At 34.4% G+C, this 26,640-nt stretch overlaps 2 protein-coding genes and 1 long non-coding RNA gene across 6 annotated transcripts in view; 1 reads left to right on the top strand and 2 right to left on the bottom strand.

The window, feature by feature from the left end:
- Positions 1-24,413, top strand: LOC141455772 (uncharacterized). 2 transcript variants are annotated; one of them, XR_012459426.1, is made up of 5 exons: positions 1-259; positions 336-458; positions 4,937-5,075; positions 23,943-24,196; positions 24,277-24,413. It is a non-coding gene; the product is annotated as an uncharacterized lncRNA (long non-coding RNA). The 2 variants fall into 2 exon arrangements; XR_012459425.1 differs by lacking the exon at positions 1-259 and having other exon boundaries at positions 266-458.
- On the bottom strand, positions 10,795-16,495 carry LOC141455770 (uncharacterized). 2 transcript variants are annotated; one of them, XM_074131131.1, is made up of 3 exons: positions 15,228-16,494; positions 13,785-13,936; positions 10,795-11,023 (listed from the first exon to the last, which is right to left on the bottom strand). In XM_074131131.1, the coding sequence occupies exons 1-3, from the start codon at positions 16,404-16,406 to the stop codon at positions 10,801-10,803; spliced, it is 1,554 nt and encodes a 517-aa protein (XP_073987232.1). In that variant the 5' UTR covers positions 16,407-16,494; the 3' UTR covers positions 10,795-10,800. The 2 variants fall into 2 exon arrangements, with proteins under 2 accessions (XP_073987232.1, XP_073987233.1); XM_074131132.1 differs by lacking the exon at positions 10,795-11,023 and adding an exon at positions 13,603-13,688 and having other exon boundaries at positions 15,228-16,495.
- LOC141455771 (protein amalgam) overlaps positions 20,588-26,640 on the bottom strand; it is a 553,007-nt gene continuing 546,954 nt past the window's right edge. For both annotated transcript variants that reach the window (XM_074131135.1, XM_074131133.1), the window contains one exon: positions 20,588-25,843. The gene's annotated coding sequence lies outside the window, so the exon portion shown is untranslated. The remainder of the gene's footprint in view (positions 25,844-26,640) is intronic.

Below are 26,640 nucleotides of genomic sequence, written 5' to 3' on the forward strand. Positions count from 1 at the left end.
CCTTGGTTATCTCGATCGTAACCAATTTTACAATATTGCATACTTCCTTTACTAGTTACAAGAGAAAGTACATAGAAAAGAATCAGAATGAAAATTTAATGCGAGAGAATTATTACAGAGAGACAAAGATTACAAGTCTAGGCAGGGCTGTAAGAATACTTGCCACCTTAACAAACCACGCTACTGCGGCAGCATTACAGAAACAATAACCTCTCTTAGAACTTGAATCCCCAGAAAATTACCTCATACTCACACTAAGGTTATGTAACAACATTTTTAAATAACCTTCTAGGGTGGTGTTTATTCATAGTAGTATATTTGCAACCGTTTATTAGGAAGAGAAAGCCGAGCCCTAAGTGCTGAAAGAAGGGAGAGAACCGAAGGACAACGCTGTACCCACTCTGTCTGATAGCGAAATGAGGTCGGAGTTTGGCTTCTACCTAATAACATTCTTCCAGGTGACACAGATTTTTCTTCTGCAAATTTATATTAAAAAGGTAAAAATAATAAAGGAAGTTCAGGGCTGGCGAAGTAGTTTCAGATTCCTAACTTCTGTTACAACAACATTCCCGCTTTATTGCAAATTATTTTCATAACATCAACATCTTATTATAGTCATCTGGGTTAGTTCTTTATCTCTCTGGTGTAACAAGCATTTCACTTCTCACGTTCTCAGTTCGCAACAGTATTAACTTTTAACCCTTTGTACAATTGTTAAAGCAATCACGTAGATTTCAGATTTTTAGGTTTAACCTGGAATTAATGTTTTGAACAACCACGTTTTGAATAAATGCTTAACCAAGTTCCCTGGCGTTATTGTATGATATTGGACTAATTGTCACAATAGGCTCAGACCGGGCTTACATTCTACTTCTTTGCGAGACCACGTTATCTCATTAGAGGCGAGTTCGATCTGATCCTAAAAAGTGTTTTGGTAATGATGCGCCAGGATGTAGTAATGATCCCCATACCTTAAACTAGTAATGTGCAGTTCTTTTTTTATTCATTTCGGTTCATTATCGATACTTATCTACACTCAATACTTATCATTAATCGTTCTGATAGGAGGCATTTCTTTTGATAATCCTGCTTCCGGAGGTTTAACGGGGCCATATCAGTAAATTCTTTTTTTACTTATCAGCAATATACAATTTTATTATGTTTACAATATTTGAATTACATTCTAGTGACCAAAAACAAATAAATACCATGTCTAAAATTAAGGAGCAGATTCCAAAAACTAAGATGAAAAATAGATTAGGCAATAAAACTTTTTTAAATACAAGAATGTAGGGCACCATTCTTAAGACCTTCAAAACTAAAATTCAGGAAGGGCCTCCCAACATTAGGGAAGTAAAAAGTAGACTTTTAGCGATCAACAAGGCTTTTAAAAGAAATCTAAAGCTCGTCAGCAGTTCTGTTTTATCAAATTACAATAAAAGTTTATCCAAACTGTATCTGGCTGTCAGATTCATCCAACTAGCGAACCCTCGCGAGGGCGTAGGAGAAAACACTCGTTCTGCTTTGTTTATCCTGCTTAGAACTACCTCTTTCTTTTTCTAGAACTAGACTTACTGACACGATTTTAGCAAACGCTGCTAGACAACCGATAGACGAACTAAAAATGAACGTAGAACGGCCAGAAATCAGATATCAACGATGTTTGGGCGAATCAAATGGCATACAGCGAAAATTAAAAGAATTAATAATTACCGCGTAATTGAAACTTGAAATTTACATCTTTTCATTTTTAAATTTTCCCCCAAAAATGGGAAAAGAAGTGGAGATCTTGGTAGCATCAGTATTTTTTTTTTTTTTTTTTTACTCCGGACAGTGTTCTCTCGTTACAGACAACACTGTCCATCACCGGACAGTGAGCTGTAAGAAGCTCCTAGGAAGAGAAAATCTAAGGGTCAGCTGCTGGATTCGAACCCGGGACCTCCGCGTGGGAGTCCAGTATGCTAACCTCATAGCTAATCCCTTCCCTAGCATCAGTATTATCCGCACTTTCATATTTCATTAGCTAAACACGTGGTTCGGCCTGTAATTATCTTGTCCTAATTAGCCCATCAATAATAAATTAGCAATTTATCGTTTTAATTTCCAATGTAGTAATACTTTTATCATGTAATATGGTTGAAATAAATTGTATTTATACATAGATACTTTTTTTTTTTATGAGAGAGCAACCAATTCGTCAAATTTATTCATCCATATTCGAGAGATCAACGATTTATAATGACGTCACTAGAATTAGTGCAGATAGGACTCCTCGTTCCATATAGAAACCGATTTAGTTTTATCCAGTTGACCCTATGAGTAGTGGTTTGTTAAGTCCAGTTGTTTTAGAACCAATTACAGATCAAATGTGATTTATTATGGTAAATCCAAAAGAAGGTATAGACAAGGAACTTCTTTTAGTATTTGGCATTCGGCGAGTAACCCAGCGAGAAGTTAGAAGAAGGAGATAAGTGAAAACAAAAGTTACATAAGTAAAAACTTTTTTTTTGCTTGTAACAAGTTTTCCTTTAACAAGTACATATCGCTGTCAGTAATGCAATTTTCGTTTTTGTACTAAGAAGGTTCTTTGGTGGCAAACGGTATTGCAAAAACCTGCTTACATCTCCTCTTCAGTTGTAAAATTTTTACTTCCAAAAAATGAGCAATTGATCGGAATATGTGCAGTTCGAAGGTGTGAGCTCTAGTTGTAGACATAGTGAGGTAGTTTAAATTTCAGCTCAGTAATTTTTAAAGCCGTTTGATGCTAAGAGTGTGCTCTTGCAAAATTATACTTAAAAATACCTTTTTTTTACATATCTGTTGACTAAAGACGGGAACTTTTCAGCCACAACAGCATGGGCCGGTTAAAATTTTCTTTAGATTATTCCAGACTGCTGGCGCATTCTGGTGGTCTTTTTATAAAGATCTATCCGATACTAGTGGTTTGATAAAAAGAAGGGAAATATTTTATTTTCTCTTTTTATATATTTATTTCTTACCTTTGTATCTAAATCACAATAAGAATTTTATACCTTTAATAATTTTAACAAATTGAATGTACGGGTATTCGTATTTGAAATTATTTTATTTATATACAAAACAAAAAATGATTTTTCACTAACATTTCGCTAATAATCCCTTTAGAAATACTGAAAATTATGTTTAAAACAAGCCAGCAATGATAAAATAACGTAAAGAAATACTTTTTAAACGCCTAGAGAACGCTTCGGCAATGGAATTTCTGTATCAAAACATGAAGTTGTTAACTTTTTTTGATTTGCATTACAGCAGAGACTCATGTAGACCGCTGTAGAGCGGTCGCTTTTCATGGAAAAAATAAGATAGTTACAATTTTACACATAGCAGCTGTTTTCGGTACAAAAGCAAATCGAAAGTATTTCTTTCTGTACTTTTTATTTCATATAATTTCAGCATTTATTTCATGAATAATATTAATTATTATATGAAGTACATAATTTAGAGTGTTACTCTCCCTAAACGGACAGAACAGAAGACCCACCAGTCTTAGATATGACAAATTAAAAAAATATTTGTTAACAGCCCTGAAGATGACCCAGTCCCTAGGTCGAAAGCTTGGCAAAAGATAAAAATAATATTGAAATTAATATATTTTTTCCCCTTTTGGCATTGTTATCTTTGTTTATACATTCACACGGACATACTCATACTTAGAAACAAACAAAACCTTTGTTATGTTCTGGGTGCTTCGAATACATGTCTGTGACGAAAACTAAATTTCAAACATTTGACCCGTTCACGGGTCTTTGTTTCCAATAAGGAAAACTAAGCATTTAAGAGTTCAGCATTTTCTCTCTTTTCACGTGGAAGCGCTGTGTGGTTGCTCTTGAATGATATCAAGTGATGACTCACTTGAATCAGCTCTCGTAATTAATTACTGCAAACACCTACTTGAACTTTGAAACTCCTTTTCTTTTTTTTCTCTCTTTGTGATTAATACTGTAATTATTTGCTAATCTTTGTGTTTGTAATAAGGACCGAAAAAAAAATGATATTTTTTTTGCAAGACACCTGTAGGATCTGATTTGGAATGCGTGGAATTCGCTTTTTGTATGTCCCCTTTTATAGAAGTGACATCATGAGTCAGATGCTCTCAAGCAGATTGTGAACTGTTCAAGTGGTTGCTGGCAAATAGACCATTTCTTTGTATAACATTCCTATTAAATTAAATTAAAACCCCTCTACGACTTGTTCCCAGAATTGGTAATTATGTAATTCAAATGATAATTCAGATCGGTTCCTGTGTTTCCAAGAAATATATTGGCGACCTCATTTTCCCTCCCGTTATTTCCAATCTGATGTCATACACTCACACTAACTTTTCTATTTGCTGTTTAGGATGTATGTTTTTTGAAACCTAGAATTTATAATAGGATGAAAAAATAACTGCCAGTTTCAGTCATGGTATATTTTTATTATGCCGTGCTTTTGACCTAGGGGCTAGGTCATCTTCAGGGATATTTTACATCATTAAAGGTTGGTGTGTCTTCTGACTTGTCTGTTCATGGACTGAGTGTGATGGATCTGTGTGATCATAATAAATTTTATTTCTATGACAAATAGTATGTTCTATAAATTATATTATATGTTAATTACAAATTACATTAAACTACGTTATTAATAGCATTTCATTGTTACTAGGTGATCGCCCGAACAGTACATAAATAAATTCAATGGCTAGAAAAATTAGTGAAACAAATTCTAAGTACAGTGTAGTGAGAACTTCAGCTTGACATGTAGCATGGACTCAGCGTGATTAACAGCTGGGGCACCACTAGCGAAATCCTGCTATATCTTTTTATTTCCCCTAAATACCTGCAACTGCAGCAAAAAATCTGTATGTTTTTATAATTTTTAAATTATTTTCAATTTCTTAAATGCTATTTCGAATTTTCAGCTTTTACTGAACTGCCATTGCATAGATCTGTGGTACGTTACTGCCAACTTCAACTGAAACTTTTAGCCATTGGCAAAAAACCAGAGAAACGGAGGATTTTGGAATTAGTTGCGAATACACTCAACAACAGCAAACAAAAGTATTTGTTTCTTCTAATTCCTACTTACTTTCTAAATCTGAAACAGCTCTAATTATCTTGTCTAATACACTGTACTCTCTTGCCCTGATAGCTACTCTTGTGACTGGGTGCTGCTTATGACTTTAACAACTTTATGCTACGACAATAATTTTTCCAGAAACATTTTCACAAGAAGATGCCATTAGATGTGTGCAATTTGTAACTCCATCCCCCCCCTCATACCAATAAATTATTGGTTTCTATCGCCACAACAATAAAGAAGTTTTGTTTATTTGAACGCAATTAGATAACTTTCTATTATCTTTTTCTAATTAATGTCTCGTCTAGATAATTAAGAATAACAAAATATAAGTTAACTGATATTAGTTTGGGACGAAATTGTAAAATAATTGAAATATAATATTATTAGTTTGAATAATTGTATTTAAAGAGATTGGCAATACTGATATATCTCACGCTTTTGATATTCAAGGACACTTGAATGCTATTCCTAAAGATTTAAGCGACTAAACATCTCGGCATAGGCGGACTTTATCTCGGTTTGAATGAAATGTTTCTGAATTTACGCAATTAGTGGCGAATGAATATTAGTGAAAATAAAGTTAACGATATTTAATTTGCAATTTCTCCAACTGCAATCTAGTAAGAATTAATTCTACCAGTATTATTCCCTCTTAGATTCACTAAGTTCAAAACAACTGTCTTGAATAGATACCAAATGTTAATAATGGTCATTTTGAAATCGGTTAGGGATCTTTTTTGAAAAGAATTCCTAAAGAATTTTAGCGTATTATTTGATCCGGGATAGAATATGGAGATACAGTGTGTCTGTGTGATGAAGTATGTATGTAAAAGAGCTAGGGTGTGTGAGTGAGAAAGAGCCAGTTAGTAGGTGAGCACAACTCAAAAAAATTGTATAAAATTTGAAATCGATATTTTTTATGGACTTGGCAATGAAAGAAGTGCGAGATCTACAAAAGGTTTTTTTTGGGGGGGGGGGGGAGATTACAGATTCACACACAATTAAACAATCGTAATCTTTGTCGATTTTGTAGCGATATGATTCCTATATATAAAAATTAATTAAAAACAAAAAATATGTATTTACAATATTTATTTTATTTAGCTAACGTTTAAAATATTCTTCGAAGAAATGACCGTTAATTAATACCGTCATAAGTCTATAAATTATTACATAATTTTTCTTTAACTCATTTCACGGGTCTCGAAGGCTTCCGACAGTTCGTTGCACACGATAATCTAGTAACTATGATTACATTCTGGGGCGTGTACAGTTCAATAATTAATTCTATTATTTAAGGAATAATAGAGACTTTAATGCCAGTCACTTTACACAGCCTGGTTATTTACACCAAGATAATGAAGTCTAGACACAATTTGTGAGAAATTCTTTATCTCTCTTAGTGGACGGATATATCCAAGAAAACATGAAGTAAAAAGATTGAATGAATTCCAAAGAACTTCCTCTTATTTTGGCAAAAACACAGTCATTTTCTGTTGTTAGTAAATGTCTGTCTATGGGAAGGAAACTGCAAAAAGTTTAGATTCTACATATGATTGGTTCTACGATGAGACCCGACTTGAGCTTTGGGCAAGATCAGCCAAGGCGAAAAGCACTGCTATGATCAACTACCGCGTAGATGTTTTCGAGGATTTTCGCGAAATCACCTCCACGATTTTCTTGGAACTGCACCGACTGTCTGGGATTTGATGAGTTATTTCCGTGTGTGATGTAAGCATTAGATATGTTTTGAAAAATTTTGAATTTAGAGGAAAATTGGAATTGGAAGCATTCTGTGAAAGAAAGTGGTGTGAGTGTCCAACGAGATTTCCGGAACAGCCACCACTGACCGCGGCCATTTGTGCTGAATTGGGTTCAAATGCGGCAGCTCACCAACTGGAAGCACTGCAAAATGCGTAGTCTTTAAGTCACACCCTACCACTAACCATTTGCTGTTGGTAGGCTGCGAGATGTATGACATTACCTTAATTCTCTTACTGTATGCCTTGAATATAACCGTCACTTTACCTACAGTTGTGGTGTAGGCCTTTATCAGTCACCAACTTTAAGGAGCCTATAATTAAATACTTCGGCGAGAGGTAAGACTTGCTAACTAGTCTAGCTGCACTCTCCTTTTGTGCCCAGCCCGTCTAATGTTCCCCATTTATCTGCTGCTAAACCCACTCCTGTTAACCCACTCCTATTAATTCTAAAGCCCCTTCCTAATTACACTTTCACCACTCACTCTCACCTTTCTCTAATCATAGTGATTTGAATTTTACTGCGAAATACGTATACCACACAATCTATACTTTCTACACACTGCACACTTGAAGCAGCATATGCTCACAAGAAACTTAGGTCTTTATAAAGCACTTATTTCTAATAAATTTTAAAATAGTTTTGGGGGGAAATTAATGGCAGTTCGTGCCGCTGAAAGTTCACTGGATTCCACTTGGAGGAGTCGATCTCTTTTCGCCCTCTAGATTCATGCTTATATTCTACCGCCAGCTGAGAAGACTTATGAAAACCAGTTGGCAATAATAAAGAGAAGGAAGTTATCTCCTTCAAGACAACATACTAATTAATCCAGCGAATAGAATATCTCCTACAAATGACTGAAGAAGTGTGATCTCATTTCGGCCTGCTTAGATACAGAAACTAATATTGATCTGGCTCTCCTTAGGAAGACTAGCTCTTATATACACATTTTCCGCTATAGAACTTCCGTTTCAATTTGAGGGAAACCTGCTGACTTCAGCTAATGGTTCCATTATTCTGCCTCAATCTTCACAGACACCCCACAGTTATTTGACTCACGTTAATTTAAAAAGGATGAAAAAAAGAAAATGAAATAATAATTTTTAAAACATATTTTTTACTATTACAGTACATGCGCGCATCTCCAGATACAATTCATTAAAAAAAAAAAGAATAATTTTTTAAATCAATTACTTATTTATAAAATAGTAATATTATACTTTATAATTATTTATTAATATATCTATTTAAATATTATGAAGGCTGTTGTGAGGTTAATTTAAAATAAAAATATTAAAGAAAAATTAATCTAAAGTGGTCAAAAAGGTTAATGTTGTTTATTAGAAGTTGTTATCAATTTTTATATAACATTCCTCAGTTGAAAATAACTCTATAACTTCCTAGTTTAGTTATAATTAAATATAATAAAAACTTTAATTAGTTGTAATTCTAATTATTGTACTTCCTGCAATACTTAATGCTTTACTAGAATTATTGTTTAACTTATAACAGAGTGCGTTGATATGGCGAACGTTGAGGTGAAACGATCAGCGTGATTGCCTTAATATTTCCGCTACACAACACCATTTCCACAGGCTCCTTGACACCTTGGGAAAGTTCCCCAACCAGAAGTGAAATTTATAATTAATAGATTTTTCCCTTTTTCTTACTGTAAGATTGTACTAAGAATGGCCGTTTTGAATTTCCCAACATACCTATGCGTTTAGCGCATGGACTGTTGCGCATGCTTTATCACCTTTAATATGTCAAAGATTAAAAGAAAACCATAGATACTAATGAATTCGAAATCTTTTAACGAGAAATTCTACTTTTACTGATGCGATTTTCAGTTCCCCCCCCTCACAAGAACACGTCACTAACGATTTATTTTAACGGTGGGGGAGTGTTTTGTTTTTATGCTTTTTTAAGATTGATTCGAGACTTTGGGTCTCTCCGATAAATTTGTAAACCTTAAAAATGTGCGCGTCTGAACAAGGCCTATCAGCTATATACGAGGTGTGTTCAAAAAGTAACGGGAATTTTCGTTTTTTGAAAAAAATATTTATTTATTCATCTACATTAATATTGTCGCCTTCAAAGTAGTCCCCTTCGCATACAATACACTTGTGCCAGCGCTTTTTCCAATCCTCGAAACACTTCTGAAACTCGATCTTTGTGAAAGCTTTCAGCTCTTTCAGCGATTCGCTTTTAATGTCATCTATGCTTGTAAAACGACGGCCTTTTAATGTTCTCTTTATGTTTGGAAATAGAAAAAAGTCACATGGAGCCATGTCTGGCGAATATGGAGGCTGGGGCATCGTTAAAGTTTTGTTTTTGGCCAAAAATTCACGAACAAGCAATGAAGTGTGAGCAGGTGCATTATCGTGGTGCAAAATCCATGAATTGTTTTGCCACAAATCCGGGCGTTTTTTTCGGATTGCTTCACGCAAACGGCGTTGAACTTGTAGGTAGTACTCCTTATTGATTGTTTGACCTTGTGGCAAGAATTCATGATGCACTATGCCATTAAAATCGAAGAACACAGTGAGCATAACCTTCACATTCGACCGCACTTGTCGAGCCTTTTTCGGTCTTGGCGATCCAGAATGCCTCCACTGGGACGATTGAGCCTTAGTTTCGACATCATATCCGTAAACCCATGTTTCGTCACCTGTTATAACACGTTTCAGTAGATCCGCATCGTTGTCGACTTCATTGAGTGACTCTTGAGCAACTTCCATTCTCCGCTGTTTTTGTTCGAAATTCAACAATTTTGGAACAAATTTTGCTGCCACACGTTTCATACCCAAAACATCCGAAAAAATTTCATGGCATGAGCCAATTGATATGGCAACATCATCAGCGACTTCTCTGATTGTGATTCGGCGATCGTTCATAACCATTTCTTTCACTTTTTTCACGTTTTCATCGGTTGTTGATATGCTTGGACGTCCAGGTCGTTCGTCATCTTCAACGTTTTCGCGGCCATCTTGGAAACGCTTATACCACTCGTAAATCCTTGTTTTACTCATAGCAGACTCACCATATGCCTTTATTAACATTTCACACACTTTATTTCATTTTTTACGCAAAATTTAATACAAATTCTTTGATCCATTTTTTTTAACAAACAAAAATCGCCAAGCTCGAAAAACACCTCTAACCTTAACGGCTGCCACTTAAGAAGTAAACAATGAATATTACTGAAAATTTTATCGTACTTCAGGGGCATGTGTACCAACATAATAAAAAAAAAAATTTACAATCAGACTCTCAAAACCCGCGAAATTTAAAAATTCCCGTTACTTTTTGAACACACCTCGTATAACATTAGGAAACGCTAAAATCCGTCTGAATTTTAAATTTGTAGAAAGTAGATTACTCTTATCGCAACTTCTCATAATAATAAGTTACATACTCAATATAAGAAATTGCAATCGCGTTAATTTCTCGATGATGAGTGTTTGTCAGAAATATCCGCTTTGGGAGCCCCCGCAATTAGTTTTTAGAAAAAAAGTAGAAGTTTGTTTAAAAAATAACACAAAAGATAAAAATCACAGGTAATTGGAGTGTAACTTAGCGATCAATTTACAACAGATTGTATTATACAATTAGAGGAGAAAATTATCGGAGGAATTTTTGAAAAATACTCGGCAAATAGAAAACCTCATTCTGTAAAAAATTCTTCCGATTTTGAAATTTTCTTCAACTCGAAACTTTAGCGAAAATTCACGAAATTGCAGGCGATTTTCGGTATTAGTTTTTAATTTCCGGTGGGTAATTAATTTCCTGTTTATTTGAAAAAGAAAAGTGTTTCCCCAAATCTTCAGTACACTCAGAGCCACAATAAGGAAAAACATGCTTTCTTTTGAAAGACGAAGCAAACCAATGCAGCATCTTCTGTAAAAATAAAAATAATTGTTTTAATAAAAAGTATTTCTTTTAAAGAGCGCCGACTTTATTATTTGTCTTTTTAATTGGCGCCCTGGGCTTCCCCAGTTGATAGTTGAATCTGAACTTTAAACACTGTTCTGTGAAGGGGTAAAAGATTTTATTTCTGAAACAACGTTCGGCGTTTCTGTTGGGAGACCAGAGATTGTACGGATCTGCGCTTCGCTCTTTGGCCAGCTCTATCAGCCTTTCTTCGTAAGCCTGCGCTAAATCTCTGTCCAAACAAATAACCTAATATTAGTTTCTTGCGGCGGTTATTTTCAACTATTAAATTCGTTAAATAAAGAAAAGTATAAAAAAATAACGAAAACAAATATATATTAGATGTGCGATTTTTTTTTTTTAGTATTCAAGTTGCTTAAGAGGAGCGAGCGAATGATCTATTGAGATTTTGTCGCTGTTAATGTTGCTGTTTTTTTTTTAGCGCCAAGGATGAAATTACTAATAGCTAATTATGAGGGTTACAGGATTAGCCATTGAGGGGAAATCTCCCGATGTAGATTACACAAAACTAAAAATATGCTCCTTCCATTACTAACTGTGAAAACATATCAGAGCGCTGCTATTTGCGAAAATATTAAGAAAACTCAAAAAAACAAACAAATATAAAAATGAGAAATTAAGATTATCTTAGCGACAGTTTTTTTTTCATTTTGTTGATCTCACAAACATAAAATATTATCAATTTTAGAGGTTAAATTTGTAAGCAGGTCATTACAGAATAAAAATGTTTAGGACGCCATTAACATAATCGGAAAAGGAGGGCTCCCGGTATTTTTTTTTTTTTTAAATGATTTAAGGCGCGTCAACATCTAAGGTTATTGGCGCCCGGAGCTTTTTTCAGTGCACTGCGGGCCTCCGGACAGTGTTCTCTCGTTACAGACAACACTTCCGGTAATGATATATTCCAACTATAGACGATTCTCTTTTATGGGTTCAAAGTAGGACAGAGCGTTGCAGAGAGGACTCGAAAACTTAATGATTTTTGGCGCACCAACAGTGTTGGTCCATTGTCCATGTTGCTATTTAGAAAGTTCGCTCCAGAGATTTGTCCTGGAAATTAGCTCATCGTACTGGATCGGTTTACAGTAGGTAACCCAAGGTAATGTTCTAAGCACCTCATGGAAGCTGACCTACTCAAACAGTCTGGTACAACAAGATGTTAGCAACGTCGTGGGTGATTGAAAGCGCAAAATGGTGAAAAATCTAGCAAAATCGATTCACCATGATTTGAACAATCGGCTCAAATTAATACTTCGGAAGTTTCTTCTTGTGCAAAAAGCAAGTACAGTAAGACCCCGCTTAACGCTGTTTCGTTTAGCGCTGTTTCGGTTTAGCGCTCTTTTAATTCAACCCGGGGATTCCCAGAAATTGCTCGCAGCACTACGGGGATTCCCCGAAATTGTGCGCTTAATATGGATGAAATAGTGGAATTAGCGAAACAAACCGGTTTAGTTGAGGTAAATGTGGAAGACGTCGAAGAAATAGTTCATGTTATATAGTTAGTAGAAACATGTTAAGATAGCCTCGTTTAGCGCTGTTTCGCATTACGCTCTACTTTGATGGAACGTATCCTACGCGTTAAGCGGGGTCTTACTAACGTTGAACTTGTGATGAAAAAGTGGATAATGTTGGACGGTAGAAAAGTTTGCTACTGTGATTGGGCAGGCTGAATAATTTGAACACAAAACTAAAAGATGGCGCTCTAGTATCGTACTTGCCGAGCTGAAGGAGCCAGTGAGGCTGTGCAACATCCGGACATGCACGCTGTTTAGTCTTCCCAGAGGGCATTTCTTTAACTTTAAACATGAAAAGTGCTCTTTTAATTATTGTAACAGTATTATATTATCTAATAATGGCTAAGTTATAGTGACATTAGACTTACTGGGTGTAAATTGCAAAGGGAATTTGAAATAAAGTTTAAAGAGAATTGCTTAGTGGTAAATTGTTAAGTAGAAGGTAAACTCAAGTAAAAAAAATAATAAATTAATAAATTAAATGCTTTAAAACCTGGAAACCTGAAACCTTCCCTACCAACCAGGACACAACTCTTTACATAACAAACACTCTCATCATACCGATTAACCTTTTTCTGCTGTTGAGCAGAACTTAATGTTAATTCTCAACTTTTATATGTAAGTTACAATTTCCATAATCTTTTTCTAATTGACCACCTTTATATTTCCGAAATAATTTTTATAAGTAGAACCTAGAGCCTAGAGTATTCTGTCCATAGCAAGTTCTTTCTAAACTCTTAAGAAGTGAGAAGATATTTTGTTGCGAAGCAACTTCAGATCTTGTGCAAACCAAAAATCTTATGCTCTTATATCCTGGCTTAAATGAAAAACATTTTATGTTTATTATCAAATAACTGTAAAAGTAATCGATGCCTTCATCCTTCATCCCTACAAAAAAATATTCATCCCTATCTGGTGAAATTAATCCCATCATGCCGATGTTACTCCAATATGCAAGAAGTTTACGGTCTAGGGATTCATAAAATTTTATATAATACCTACTTAAAATTTACAGCTAACATTTGTTAAAATAAAAATTTAATTTATGGATACAGATATTAACAATATTTTTGGATTGTTTAAATTAAAACTAACTGAACAGAATAATAATAATAGTAATAATATTATATTTTTATTATTATAATTTCTTAAACTTAACTTAAACAATCCAAAAATATCAGTTTAATTGATTGTTAATATCTGTATTCATAAATACAAATATATATTTGTATAAATTCTTAAATTGTAAATAAACTTTTCAAATTCAAATAATAATGCACAGTTGTTAATTTCCCAGATTTCATAATTAATTTATTCTCAGATCAATTTTCATTCTTCTATAAAAAAAAGAGGCATTACCAACTGTGTAAAAAGAATATTCAAAAATTAGTATACAAAATAAGAAAATATGCACAAAAGATGAATTACAGCTAGAAATACAGCGGTTGGATACTTTACCCAGATAATGTGCTTAATAAGTTAATATGCTCCTTCTGAGTAATGAGATTCCTGTGCACCTTTTTGAATTCAGGATGCTGTCGTTTACACTCAAAGTGCGGCATTACCACCTTCACCATCTCGTCAAGCACGTATTTGTGAAGTTCACTTTTCTGACAATACCAAAAGTTAAGTGTTATTTCCTCCATTTCATATTTACAGGAGAACAGTTTTAATTACTTATTTTCCATCAGTAAACGTACAAATTTTGGTGAATACATAAAATAGGGAGTTGCACCATGGTTTCTAGGATTTATGGGAAGTAGCAAGAAGCACTCTAACTTCAGCTCCTTTGATGGACAAACTGAGCTCGTACATTCCCTGGGACACCCCAGGAATAACTTTTCCAGCAAAATGCTATCAAATCTAGGAATTATAGGAATGCAGAAAATAGGTTCAATCATTTTCGGAAAAATGCTAAACTTCTCATTTCCGGTTATATAATTTTCCTCTCGGTGTTCTAGCTACGTTTTTAATGCAACTTGATGTTGAAAATAGTTTTGAAGAGGCATTTTAAAGACAAACTTAACTTAGCAGTTTCACACCCAGAAAACAGTGCCAAAAACTGGTAAAGCACTTTATTAAAGTTCAGACTACCTCTTGGCGAATTCTGGGCAAAGCCTGCATTTCAGCATCGGAAACGAAAGTATGTTCTAGGTATTCCCTTTACACCGCATCGGATGTGGCTTAACGTCTTTTTCAGATCTAGATTCGACTCTTTTTTTTTTTTGGAGACATCCCTCCCTAGTACATCACGACACCCCAAAAGTTCACAAAATATACATCGGGCCGGCACAGTGCTTTTTATGTGCAAAATTATTTGGGTATAGTGTGCCTCAGGAAACATAACTGAGGCGTTCAAGGTGTCTGATGGATTCGACACGCCAAGCACATTAAGCGGAGTAAAAATAGTTTCTTTAAACCGAGCTGCACAGACCGTCTCAGACTGCTCCTACCAGAAAGCGTGCATAGTTGCATTCTTTGGGGAGAGAGCTCAGCTGGTTACGTTGAGTTGGATGGTGACCCTTGGAGGGGTGCTTAGATCACCAAGGAGTGGTTATCTCTGACTGCTTCCTTTTCTGGCTTTCTTACCCTTCTTCAAATTCTCTGTAAAGCTTGGTTCCCTTAATTTCCTACTTCTCTTAGAGAGTCTGAGTGGGTTTAAAAAGGGTACTGTTGGAGTGAGTGATTCCATCTGGAACTAATGGTGAAGCAGTCTACCTTCTTTGGTCGCAATGCAGAATCAGCCGATAAGATAAAACACAACCTATACATACCATGCACTAAAAATATTTTTCCATTCAAAAAATGTAAACTTTTCGAATAAAAATGAATTTAGAAGTTCATTGCATTCGGTTGCAATTCACAAAAGAGAGGTTTGAGAGAATTTCAGGTATTACTCACTAAGTTGGCCGCCTTGGTCACTAGAGGTTCAGCTTCTTCTTCCTGTTTTGTTTCTTCAGCAAGTCCTTCAGTTTTTTCTTTCTTTTCTTCTCCAATTTCTTCAAATTTTCTTTCCGAAAACTGAGACACTTTTCGTGATACCACAGTTCCTTCATTCAGTAGAGAGTCTGATTCTGAAATATCTACTTCGAACGTTGAAATCTCACTTGGCGTTCGGAGCTCTTCCCGCATCATTAAGGCTTCATTTTCTGTTTTATCACCATCTCTTCCAGCAAAGAATTTGTTGAGGCATTCGGTATCTTTTACATATTTTTTGCTCTCCTTTGGCACAACCACTTGTTCTGGAACTTCTACCTTTTTCTTGCGGTCTACAGTGTGTTGGGGAATTATTTTCTCAGCTTCTAGTTTTTCACTTTCTGAATCATTTTCTTTAACTTTCTTTTTACTGCGCATGAAGTATGGTATGTCCCATCTTTCTGCTTGCTCTATGAATTCTTTTCCATAAAACATCCCTTCGAACTTTTTCTCTAAATTTTTCTCATTCGTGTAACTTCGTTTGAGTCGATTTTCAACTCTTTGCCTTTTGGTTCGTAATTTCTCACGATGGTAAACTGGAATGCCTGCGCGATGTAAGTGCTCTCTCTTTTCGAAAGCCACGAGCGAGCTGTACTTGTATGCCTCTGAATCTCGCATTTCAACCTCTTCTTCCTCTCTCTTTTCTTCTTTCAGAATTTTAAAATTATTTCTTTTTTCATTAACATCTACTATCTTGCTGCATTCAGGGGAGATGTAGTACGGCTTGTGAAGCCCATCAGCCCGTGTCGAGCCCTTATCCATGCTTGCCATCAACACTTCTTTATCCGATCGGCGAATGCTTCCAGATTTCTTTATCGATTCCAGAAGATCATCCAAACCTTCCACGTATTCTATTTCTCTGGGTTTCGAATCAGATTCCTTTTTCACAGATTCTTCTTTTTCAGATTCCTCTTCTTTCTTTATTTGCAGCTCACTAAGTTCATAGAGTGCTTCGATTTCTGCAGCTACTGGTTCGTAATTTTGTTTTAGCTCCGCAATAATGTCATCCTGTCCGTAGTACGCAAGCATTTTCAGATCACAGCAGCCACATTCGTGCATATAGTTCAATAAGGAATGGTTTTTCAAAGAGTGATAGATATTCATTTCTATTAGCTGGTGTATTATTTTAGAAAATTAACCCTTTCTTAAAATCAAATTACATATTGTAATAAAATAATAATTACGTCTCCATATGGTAAAAATTTACGATTATAAATGAGTGTTCTGTTACACGCCCGCAGAAATCATATGGGGCAAACAGATGATGACCTTTTGGACTGTGTTCTTCGATCTGGCCACTCACACGACCTCGTCTCTTGCTGCAGTCCTCTAGGTTCTATCTCATACACTTGCTTTAAACTCCAAATTTATGAAGCCTATTTAATCCTAAGTAATGGACAGTTTGATACCAATCACCATCTGGAACGGTACTTGAATGACTCTAAAGAAAAACAGTGTTCCCACTAGAATTGTCCCAAAAAAAGAATTTACTCGTGCAAGAATCGTGTGAAATTTGAAAAATCACTCTTCCGATAGACGGTCTTTAGCCAAAGCTTTGATATTAAAAGTGACCACACCACTGGAATATCAAACATGCGCTTTGAGTTTATGGATACTATGTGTTTCGTAGGCAGCTAAGGACATGTTCGACTTCAGAAACGATATTGTCTTATCAAAGGAAATCGGAAAATATATATAAAAAAAAAGGAAAAACGCTTTTCTTAATTTCTGGAGGATACTTTTATAGTGAGTGGGCACTAATGTTGCGAAACTCTTAAAGTAGAGGGTGGAGCGAACGGACGAAGAAAACTGGGTTGCTTTGTGAAGATATTGATAGATTCCTGAATGGAGAGTCTGCATTCTTCAAGGTAAAGGGCTTACTAGCTGGGCGATACAGTTTGACAAGCCTACAGTTACACACACGAACACACCACGTCGAGTGCAATAACTGCCAAAGGCTTTGGGCTACTCCGGTCCGAGAGTATAATGGAATTTCTCAGATCTTTTTTTTTTTTTATTAGAGGCCGAGTGTGGTCCGATCGTGAAAATAATATTTTGAGGCACCTTGAGAAAGATTAGATTTCGTTAAGATAGATTCAACTTGTGTTTTCAGATTTTTTCGCTACTTGGCCAAACCTAAATAATATTACTGGTGCAATTCATTCACTTTATATTTGAAAGAAAACTTCTTCAACACAACTGTGTTTATCTATTCAGCCAAATTTTTATGCCGCTCTAAATACTCTTAAGGAACATCATAGAGCCAGCGAGCGGCCTCTGGTTGCTTTCCGCCAACATCTGCCTGAGGCGGAAACCTTATAGTCAGTACTTTCTTTCCTAATGTGCTTCAGTAGCCATTAGTGACATTTACCCTCAGCGTGTGGATAAAGCTCACCAGTTCAAGTAATCTTAAAAGCTTGGCCATTTTGTTGGAAGCACGTTAAGGGGGCACGATTTCTGCCGGATGTTGCTCTTCAATCCATTCCTGTTTTGACTGGAAAACTTGGATCATTCTCTATATCCAAGGCTCCGGCCCAAGGTATACACCTATTTATGTTACATCATTAGTTTGGTTGTGGCACGTGAAGGTAGAGGAGATGTGACCGCATGTGAAGATAATTAATGAAATCAGAGTGAATCACTGGACTGTCTGTGGGTGGATTTAATGTGACTGTGTATTAAATTTCGCTCACTATGGACATGAAGTTAGTGATGAGGGTGGCTCAGTTTGGGCTTGCTATTAATATAAACTACGGCCCAACTCATCGTCCGCTCTATTACAGTGAAGACAGTCTTCAGCTCTGTAACATCAAGCCAGTGTTTTCTGAATTGTAGCACACTGTCATCAGTAGGGTTAAACATATTATGTATATACATTTGCAGAGACTACTCTGAAATTTGACCCAATTTCATTACTGTATTATTACCGATGTGTTGCTTCCACATTCTCTTCTTTGTAGTCCACTGGATAAGTTACTCGTAGTCAAATAGAGCACAAATTTTGCACATTTTTCACTTACCGCAATTTACGTGATTTATTTTCTTAAAACTTACAGTTTGTACTAGAAGCACGGTTCTCATCAGTTTTAAAAATGTTGACTAAAATAATAATATGCTTTTATTTTGGGGAAAAGAAATTAAAAATGGCACCCTTTGAAGGCAGAGTGACGCCGCGGCTCCGCTTTAATGAATGCCACTAAAAAAAAAGCTTTAATTTTAAATGGTACCAAAAACCCCAACATACAGCTTTCAAAAGCTCAATTGAAAATTGTATTGTACAGTTGTTTTATCAATAACATAGAAGCGGGACTTCATAGCAGGCTATCTTTTTTATTTAAGTATATGGTGGCCAAGTAGTAAAAACTTCGGGAAATCTACACGGTCTCAAAACAATACTGACCTTTACAGTGAGTAAGATGAAGGAAATCTGAATTTTCTCGAAACCTAGAGTTTTTACTACAAGGTCACGTCAATTTTATTACAATAGAACGATTTCGTTGATGAAATAGTGACGTATCAGTTGCCTGAGAACTTCTTCTCAAACAATATTTGATAAATATCAAAATGAAGTTTCAAATAAAAGTGGTAAGCTCATAAATTATGATCCAATCCCAATGAAATTCTCTGGAGCTAATTAGAAAATTGCAGAAAACTCGAAAAAGGCCATCTGTAAAGTCGAATTTCAGACAGACTGTAATTCAATTAACTTGGAATTTCGGCAAGCTGAACACCACTATACACATGTGTAATGTAACTAGGAATCTTAAGAATTCTGATGTTTATTCTCATATTCCAGTATGCACCTGCACCAAACTTAAAATTTGTTAAGTCTTAGATTTTTCGTTTTGAATTATGCTGAAGGTACCAACTCACAAAGACTAATTTTTATTTTTAATTTTATCTTTGCTCAAACTCAGGGAGCTCAAGACGAGGGGTAAGAGGAAGTAGGGGGTAATAATCGGAAGCCAAAATCTATGCTATGAAGAAGACCGTCATATTGCCATTGCCGAAGTAGGAGAATATTGTCGGGAGTTATAGGAGACCATGTGTGTTAGGAGCGCAGAATATAGACATACATTCCGAAAATATAAATATGGGATAGGAGACGTTTAAAGCAGGAGGTGTTTGGCCGACGGAAATAAATAAAAGTTACGGTGCCGAATATAAAGTAGTCGAGTGTGCGGTAGCTGGGACAGTCTTGTCTCTCCGCACTATTTATAGTGTTGGGAGGGGGTGCATTCAGTGCTATTATCACCCTCCCCTCCCCAAAGTACTTCGGTTCGCCTTCCAGCCACATATTTTACAAGCACCCTCATTTACAACCATTTTTACGGTCTTTCGCTTCACATTTTAATATTTACAAAATCCATATAAAACAAATATTTACCTCCACTATTCTCCTAAAAGGGCCGCTCCAACCGCTGGTGCGCAAACATAAATGATAATTCCAAAGTTTCGAAATTGGTATACACATAAACAATACTTTGGTTCGTTTATCTTGATCTTCATTGAAGGTGCATAGGAGTTAAAGGAGTTGGATGCTAAGTGTAGTGTTGGCGATGCCGTCGGAATAGGTGAAGGTTATAATGTTAGGGTAGGTTGGAAGATCAGCTGAAAGACTGCAACTGCAGAATAGTTACCACACTCTGGAAGCCAAATTGGGATTAGGATTATATTCTGTGAGTAGATATCTATTTGAAATTGGTCAAAACCAATTTAGATGTTTGATGAAAATTTTCGATTTCTGCTGTTTCGTATCCCTTGAAAATGTAATCTGTAAGTGAACCGCACTTTAATTGCTATTAAATTTACTACTTACATACCAATAATTGTGTTGAATAAAAATGTAAAAATTTAGTTGTATAAATAAATCGCAATAATAATAATTACTTTATATTGGGCTGAAACGTCACCTTGAGTAAAAATGAGTATAAAAGTTGAGTTCAGTCTAGAAAGGCCACTTGTTTCCAGCGATCCTCACACATTGAAAAACTACATCATCAAAAAGAAACAAATCTGTTTCCTTTGAGATTCGAGGCCTCTTACGGTCCTGTGGGAAAATCTTCTCTGCCTTACACTTTTTACTGATTAATATTCCGGAGAAATGTAAAGTTAAAACTTCTCATGATCTTGACAGTGGCGTTACATGTGATTTCTCAGTTGCAATTGCAATCGATGCATTGAAAGGAAATGCAAGTGAGAGCTCCACAATACGTATATTGAGCCTTTATTTCCCTCCAAAAGATAAATGGCTGCCTATATTAAAAAGAATAAATAAATAAGAATTTTTACAAAGTAGACACCGAAATATAATCTTTTTTATTGATTTTTTAAAAGCTGCATACACACTCTCCCTTTACAAACCATACATTTACTAATTTATTTCTTTTTAATTCTTAACTGTTTTTATTATATTTTTCTTTTTATTGAAACTTTTTCTGTAACTGCAACAATAAAATTTTCCTTACGTTCTTAGAGGGGAAACGAACACACATAAAGCCAGTATAAAATACCACACGTTGTGTTTTTTTTATTACAAAGAATTTTATTTTAATTTTATGCACATAAAGAAAACTTTTACTTTTTTTTATATAAAGAAGGAAATCCATTTTAATGGGAAGTCCAAGGGTGAAAAATTTTAGTAAAAAGTCTGTGATAAGAAGAAAACAAACTGTGCTGTCGATGACGTTTACTTATCGACTGCTTTCCTCTCTCTTAACTTTCTTAACTGTTCATACTTGAACGTACCTACACTCAGAAACTTCCTAATTTTGTTGTTGTAGACAAGTTTTCCCAATTTTTGAACATATAACCCTCATTTTTTAAAATATATCTTCTCTGTTTTCCACATTTAGAGTGGCTAACTTTAGTGTTAGAAATTAATTATGGCTTTTATAATTAATGGTTGGAGATTTTTTAATATAGAAGAGTGACTGCCTGATTAATAAAGCATTTGTTTTGTTCACTTTGCTCGTTTTCTGTCTTTGTATCAGCGAGCGTGATGCATGAGAAAATGTTCATGGCATCGATCCTCCTAAAGAGGCTCCAACCCAGCAAAGTTGTTGGCAGCCGTGGCCAGCAAATGATTGGAAGGAGACACCACCCCGTCTTCTGGACAGATTCCTGCCAATGAAAGCAGATAACTTCTTTTTCGTGGCCATAGTCCTAGATGAAGTGAGAATTAAAAAAAAAAAAAACCTATCACAAGTTTTTGCTGAGCTCGTAGTTAGAGATACCACTGGTTTAACTGATTGCGGAACTTTTTCTGTTCCATTTGGCTTGGTATCCTTTGGGAAAAATCTTAATGCCGTTTTTGAATTGCGTCCTTCCGTAATTGTTGAGGGAACCCTCGTTGGCCGATATTTTTCAGATTGTCAAGAAAATAGCAGATTTGGACCGCTAATATATTTGCTAAAGTGGCAATTTCACATCTGCCAAAGTTGAAGCCGGGAGCGCCCACTTTCTGATGGGGGTTTTCCCTTTTTATTCGCTTTCCCAAACTTTTGTGATCCTGGAGCACTTTCCGTCTTGTTGATCTCTGTTTTACAAAGCAGTGGTACATATTTAAAACTAACAAGCGACTTAATTTTCATACTGAACGTATCAAATTTTGTGGCCAACGTTGTTAGGCATATTCTTTTTCACAGACTTAAGCAACATTAGACAGAATTGTTATTTAATACTTTACTCGATCCCTAGATGTTCCCGTTAAGCTGTTAAGCTGTTCCCGTTTTAAAGCTGCATTTTACGTTTTAAAAGATTTTTGCAGGGGTAAAAGATTACCGTATTTAGATCCGCGGTATCTTGCCAAAAATTCTTACCTCAGTGGAACGTGGGAGTTGGTGCAGTTTGTGGTATAATGTGTGATGATAATTAGGTGGAGTAACCTTACAGCAAGGGTGCGCAGATGTGTGAATAGTAATGCTCAGACTTGCACTTTATGGTGATATTTCTACTCCCGTTGAGCTGCCTTTAAAAATACTACTGCAGTTGAATGCAATATTAATGCAGAAATTGTAGTTAGGATTGCTGTGAATTGCCACAATCTCAGTCACAAACCTTGAACTTTTCACTTGCACGTTTGCTACCTGGACTTCCCACTGAATTTAAAGGCTTCACTACTATAATTAAATATTAATTATTAATCAACTAATTTTTTCAATTATGTTATAGAATGTAAAAATTGGATACTCAAAAAAGGAAAAGGAGAATAGTTTTGACTATAAAACATAGAGCTGGCACACACTATACACACGTTTTTCTTTATAATTTTTCAAAATTTCTCAATTTCCTTAAAAACTAACTTAATTTAAAGAGAGAAATTATAAAAACAAACAAAAAGAGAGAGGTTTTCTTTAATTTCTTAAAAATATAATTTTTGGTTTATTTCTTATCATTTACTCTCACAATACTTAATCTAATTTTTTTAATTTTAGTTTTTAGCTTTCTTTATTTTGTTTTTATATTAGCATGATACAAAAATTAACATTAATATTTACAGAGAGATTTCCTGCGATTTCGTGAGAGAATCACATTTATTCCTTGTTTTATATATGTATATATAAAACATATGAATAGAATCTATGAAGTTATTACAATTTTTTGGTTTATAGTGTATTGTATTACAAGTTGTGTTAATTCACGTCTGTGTTCAACATTAAGATAAACATTTTGTTTTAATTTATTCGCCTTTTCTTAAACTTAGTAAACTAACAATTTATTCTTAATGTTTTAGTAGAATGCCCATCGAGTTTTATATTATACTTTAATGAGTAAGACACATTGAATAAAGCACCTCTTTTTTTTAATGGAACATTGCGATATTTTGAGGTTATTATTCAATTGCCTTTTTCCGCATTTTAGTACAATTGGTTTATAAAATAGTTTATATTTGTGAGAAGATTGTTATGAACTTTTCATAAGACCATTTCCTTTAGGGTGGAAAATGGAAAAACGGTTCAAAAGTAATAGTTATTTGTCTGGTGACTAAAGTAGTGCTTATAATACGTTACCTCGTATTGAAGTTTACGGTTTTTTTAAATCTTATTAAATCCGCATTAAATCAATGTAGTCTCGTTCTGGGCAATAAGGCCTATTTAATGAAACACGTTTGGTTCTTAGTGTACGAAAAAAAAAAAGTTCACCATCTCAAGTGACTAAAAATAATGAACATCTTTATTTTCAACCATTTGTGATCTAAGTTCCAACTTAAACCATAACCTTTGACAGAATAATACACTTACTTTAGGTTGCAGACAAATTTTTGATAATAATCATTAGATTTTTCTCCTTTTAAGGCAATTTTTATAAAATTACCTTTCAATATATTCGTTCTACAAATGGACAGAACTAGATCTGTCTAATTAGAGAAGAAGAATTTAGACAAACATTTTTGAATAAATAGCATCAAAATTTCTGTGGAAAAGAAATTTCATTTTTAAACTTAGTTACTAATAGATTTGATAGAATCGTAACTTTTAAAGAAACAGAACAAAAGTAATAAAATATTTATAAATATTTTTATTTGATTTTAAATTTTCATTTATGTATTCTGAAATTCAAAATATTATTTTAAAGATTAAACTTTAACATTGTTAAAGATAACAGAGATCTAAATACAAATGAGTTCTTACGCTTTAGGTTAAGTGACCAGTTGTGAACAAAAATGCCCTGAAGAAAGTGGCAAAAATAGGCTGCCATCATCCACGAGTGAGTGCCACGGCTTCAGATTCTGAGAGAAGATCTGGTAGGACTACCCAATATGAATCAGGCAATCCAACTTGAGGTTGAAAATCAGGAATCATTGCAGTGTTTTCTCTTTGGGTCATAAGTGATGAAGGGCCATAGAAACACGACGTTGCACGAATTGCAGCAAATGGATTTCTTCCTATGAGGTAATCTTTCATGATCTTGGTAGACCCACTGGCTATATTATTAAGTCCGTTATTAGTGGAAATGTTCTGGAATGTTGCAGGAGGTGATAGAAGCTCGGCGGAAGATTGAACTGGTTACTCCTTAATGGGTGCCCTAGTCGTCAAGTTATTTGAGGCCCCGTTAGAGCCACGATCCATTCCACATCCAATCGACGCAGTTACAAAACCAAACGAAAAATTAAACCGATTTTTTCCCCGGGTGAATCGTGAAGTGGCCGAGTTCGTATTGAAGTCAATTCCCAAATCTGGAAATACTTGCACAATAAGGTTCCCCATTTTAACCTTCAGATAACTCACCCCTATTTCTTACAATAAAATCTTATAAATAATTTAAACGATAAAGATAACATCATTCGTGCGCCTGTAGATACATCGATGAATAAATTTCAGAAGTTTCTTTTTATGACGTTAAGAATTCTCTCTCCCATATTTTCTTCATTTTATTTTGTTTACTTTTGTTCAATAAGAGTTCTAGTTTTCATTTATTTCCTCCAATCTATTAAATGGAGTTTTTAAAAATTTACAAAAATAAATTGAATATTACCATTAAGAACAATAATAATAAAACTAAAATAAAAATAGCTCTAAACACACGCCTTAATTCGTAGCATTAAAAAGAGTGTGGAACAAATTTTACATTCAAGTATTTCGTAAATTTTATTTTTAATAATTTTATTTATTTGTTTTTAAATTTGTTTCCACATCTATTTACATAGAACTTTCTATATATAATTACATTAATAAATGTTTAAAAAGTGAATCACTCTTATTTGTTGTTCAGTTAACGCACTCAGGGACGCTGGGAAGCTGCTATCCGCTCCTGGAACTTGTTTTTGAAGTACAAAGTTCAAAACACAAGAGTAGAAAGTAATAAAATTCATGCTAAAAAAATATACACAGAATTGGAGGGTCCGAAAAAATGCAATTATTACGTCAGTATTTATTACATTAGGTCCTAGTTGTTCTAATACTCTCTAGAATGCAACACCTTACAGCACTAACCATACCTTAGTTTATGTACACAATTTTTACATTTTTATTGTTTTCTTATTTTTAACTTAAAAGACTTTTTTTTTTTAAAAAAAATACATTTTTAAAATTTTAATATGTCTTCTTTAACAAAAACATAAAAAAAAAAAGAATTGATAATTTAAAAAAAAATATATATATTTCAAATTTACGCAAAATTTAATTATCATTAATTGAATAAAAATGGCACCAAAATAAAAATAGATGAGATTTTTGTTTTCTTTACTTTTTTAAGTAGTTGTATTTCGAATGTTTTTTTTTTGAAAAAAATTTATACATAATTATTAGCAGTTAAAAATGTTTTAACTTTAAGATGTTATCTTTTTTACTAAAAAGCGTCAGTCTTTAGTCTTTCTTTTTTCCATTAAAAATATTTCCTATTTTTGAAATGTTTAATAGGTCACCAAGTTGATGGCTGTACATTGTGGGCCATTTTATTTTAAAAATCTTTATAGTTCAGTGATTAGCGTTGTTTAACCTTTATTTCTTTTTTGATCATTTTTAATAAAAAAGGATTTTCTTTTACTTTAGGTACGATACACTCTCCTCTTCTTTCTAGCGCCCTCACTGTACAGCAAACTGTAAACATACATGAATGATTTAAATAATATTATGTTATCAATATTACAAATGAACTTAAAATGGCCTGAATTATTCACTATTTATTCCAACGTTATTTTCTTCTTTAAAAAAAATGGGAATGGGAAAAAGTGAACATTTAAAAAAAAGTGAGATCATTTAATAGATTGACATTTCTAGAAAAGAGATTTTCTTTGCTTAATTCCATCCCTCGTTGAAACGAAACGAACTATAAAGTTGAGTTTACAAAATTCCTTTTCGCTCTAGAATGTAGAAATCATTCTCACACGCGGACCATTTTCTAAAATCCATTTGGACCCAGTAGACCTCAAACTGTTATTCACGTTGAAAACTCAAAATTAAAAAAAAAAAAAAAAACTGGAAGATGGCGTTCTTGTCTAGTAAGAGAAAATACAAATGTAATGCAAACGTGTAATACTTACATTTCTGTTTCCACCGTAGGTCTCCAGTTAGCTTATGTTTATGTAGAGAATATTAATGTTGTTTTATCTTGTTTAGGTTAAAAGTAAACCAACAACCGCAGCCTTCTCCATATGAACATTGTATAATACATAGTTTTTAGGTTGGACAATTCGTGTAATAATACTAATTTTACATAGTATGATTTTTATCCATGATGGTAATATAAATGGAAAGGCATAAGTGGAGGGTGGAGCATATCGTCAGCCCTCCCAAAAAAGCAGAGTGGCAAGTGACCAATCTTCGAAGTCATTTGGTAGCCTCAAGAGGTGTACGTAATCTAAAATCACGCAAATCTCTGCGCCATTCAGTGTGCA

The sequence above is a fragment of the Rhodnius prolixus genome, unplaced genomic scaffold (genome assembly GCF_049639745.1).
Source record: "Rhodnius prolixus isolate KJV_2025 unplaced genomic scaffold, Rpr scaffold_4, whole genome shotgun sequence".
Taxonomy (NCBI): domain Eukaryota; kingdom Metazoa; phylum Arthropoda; class Insecta; order Hemiptera; family Reduviidae; genus Rhodnius; species Rhodnius prolixus.

Coding starts and splice junctions, on each gene's coding strand:
- LOC141455770 (XM_074131131.1), bottom strand. CDS start 16,406: ATGAATATCTATCACTCTTTGAAAAACCATTCCTTATTGAACTATATG. Junction 13,937..15,227: donor TGACCAAGGCGGCCAACTTA/GTGAGTAATACC, acceptor TGGTATTGTCAG/AAAAGTGAACTTCACAAATA. Junction 11,024..13,784: donor TTATTAAGCACATTATCTGG/GTAAAGTATCCA, acceptor TTGTTTGGACAG/AGATTTAGCGCAGGCTTACG.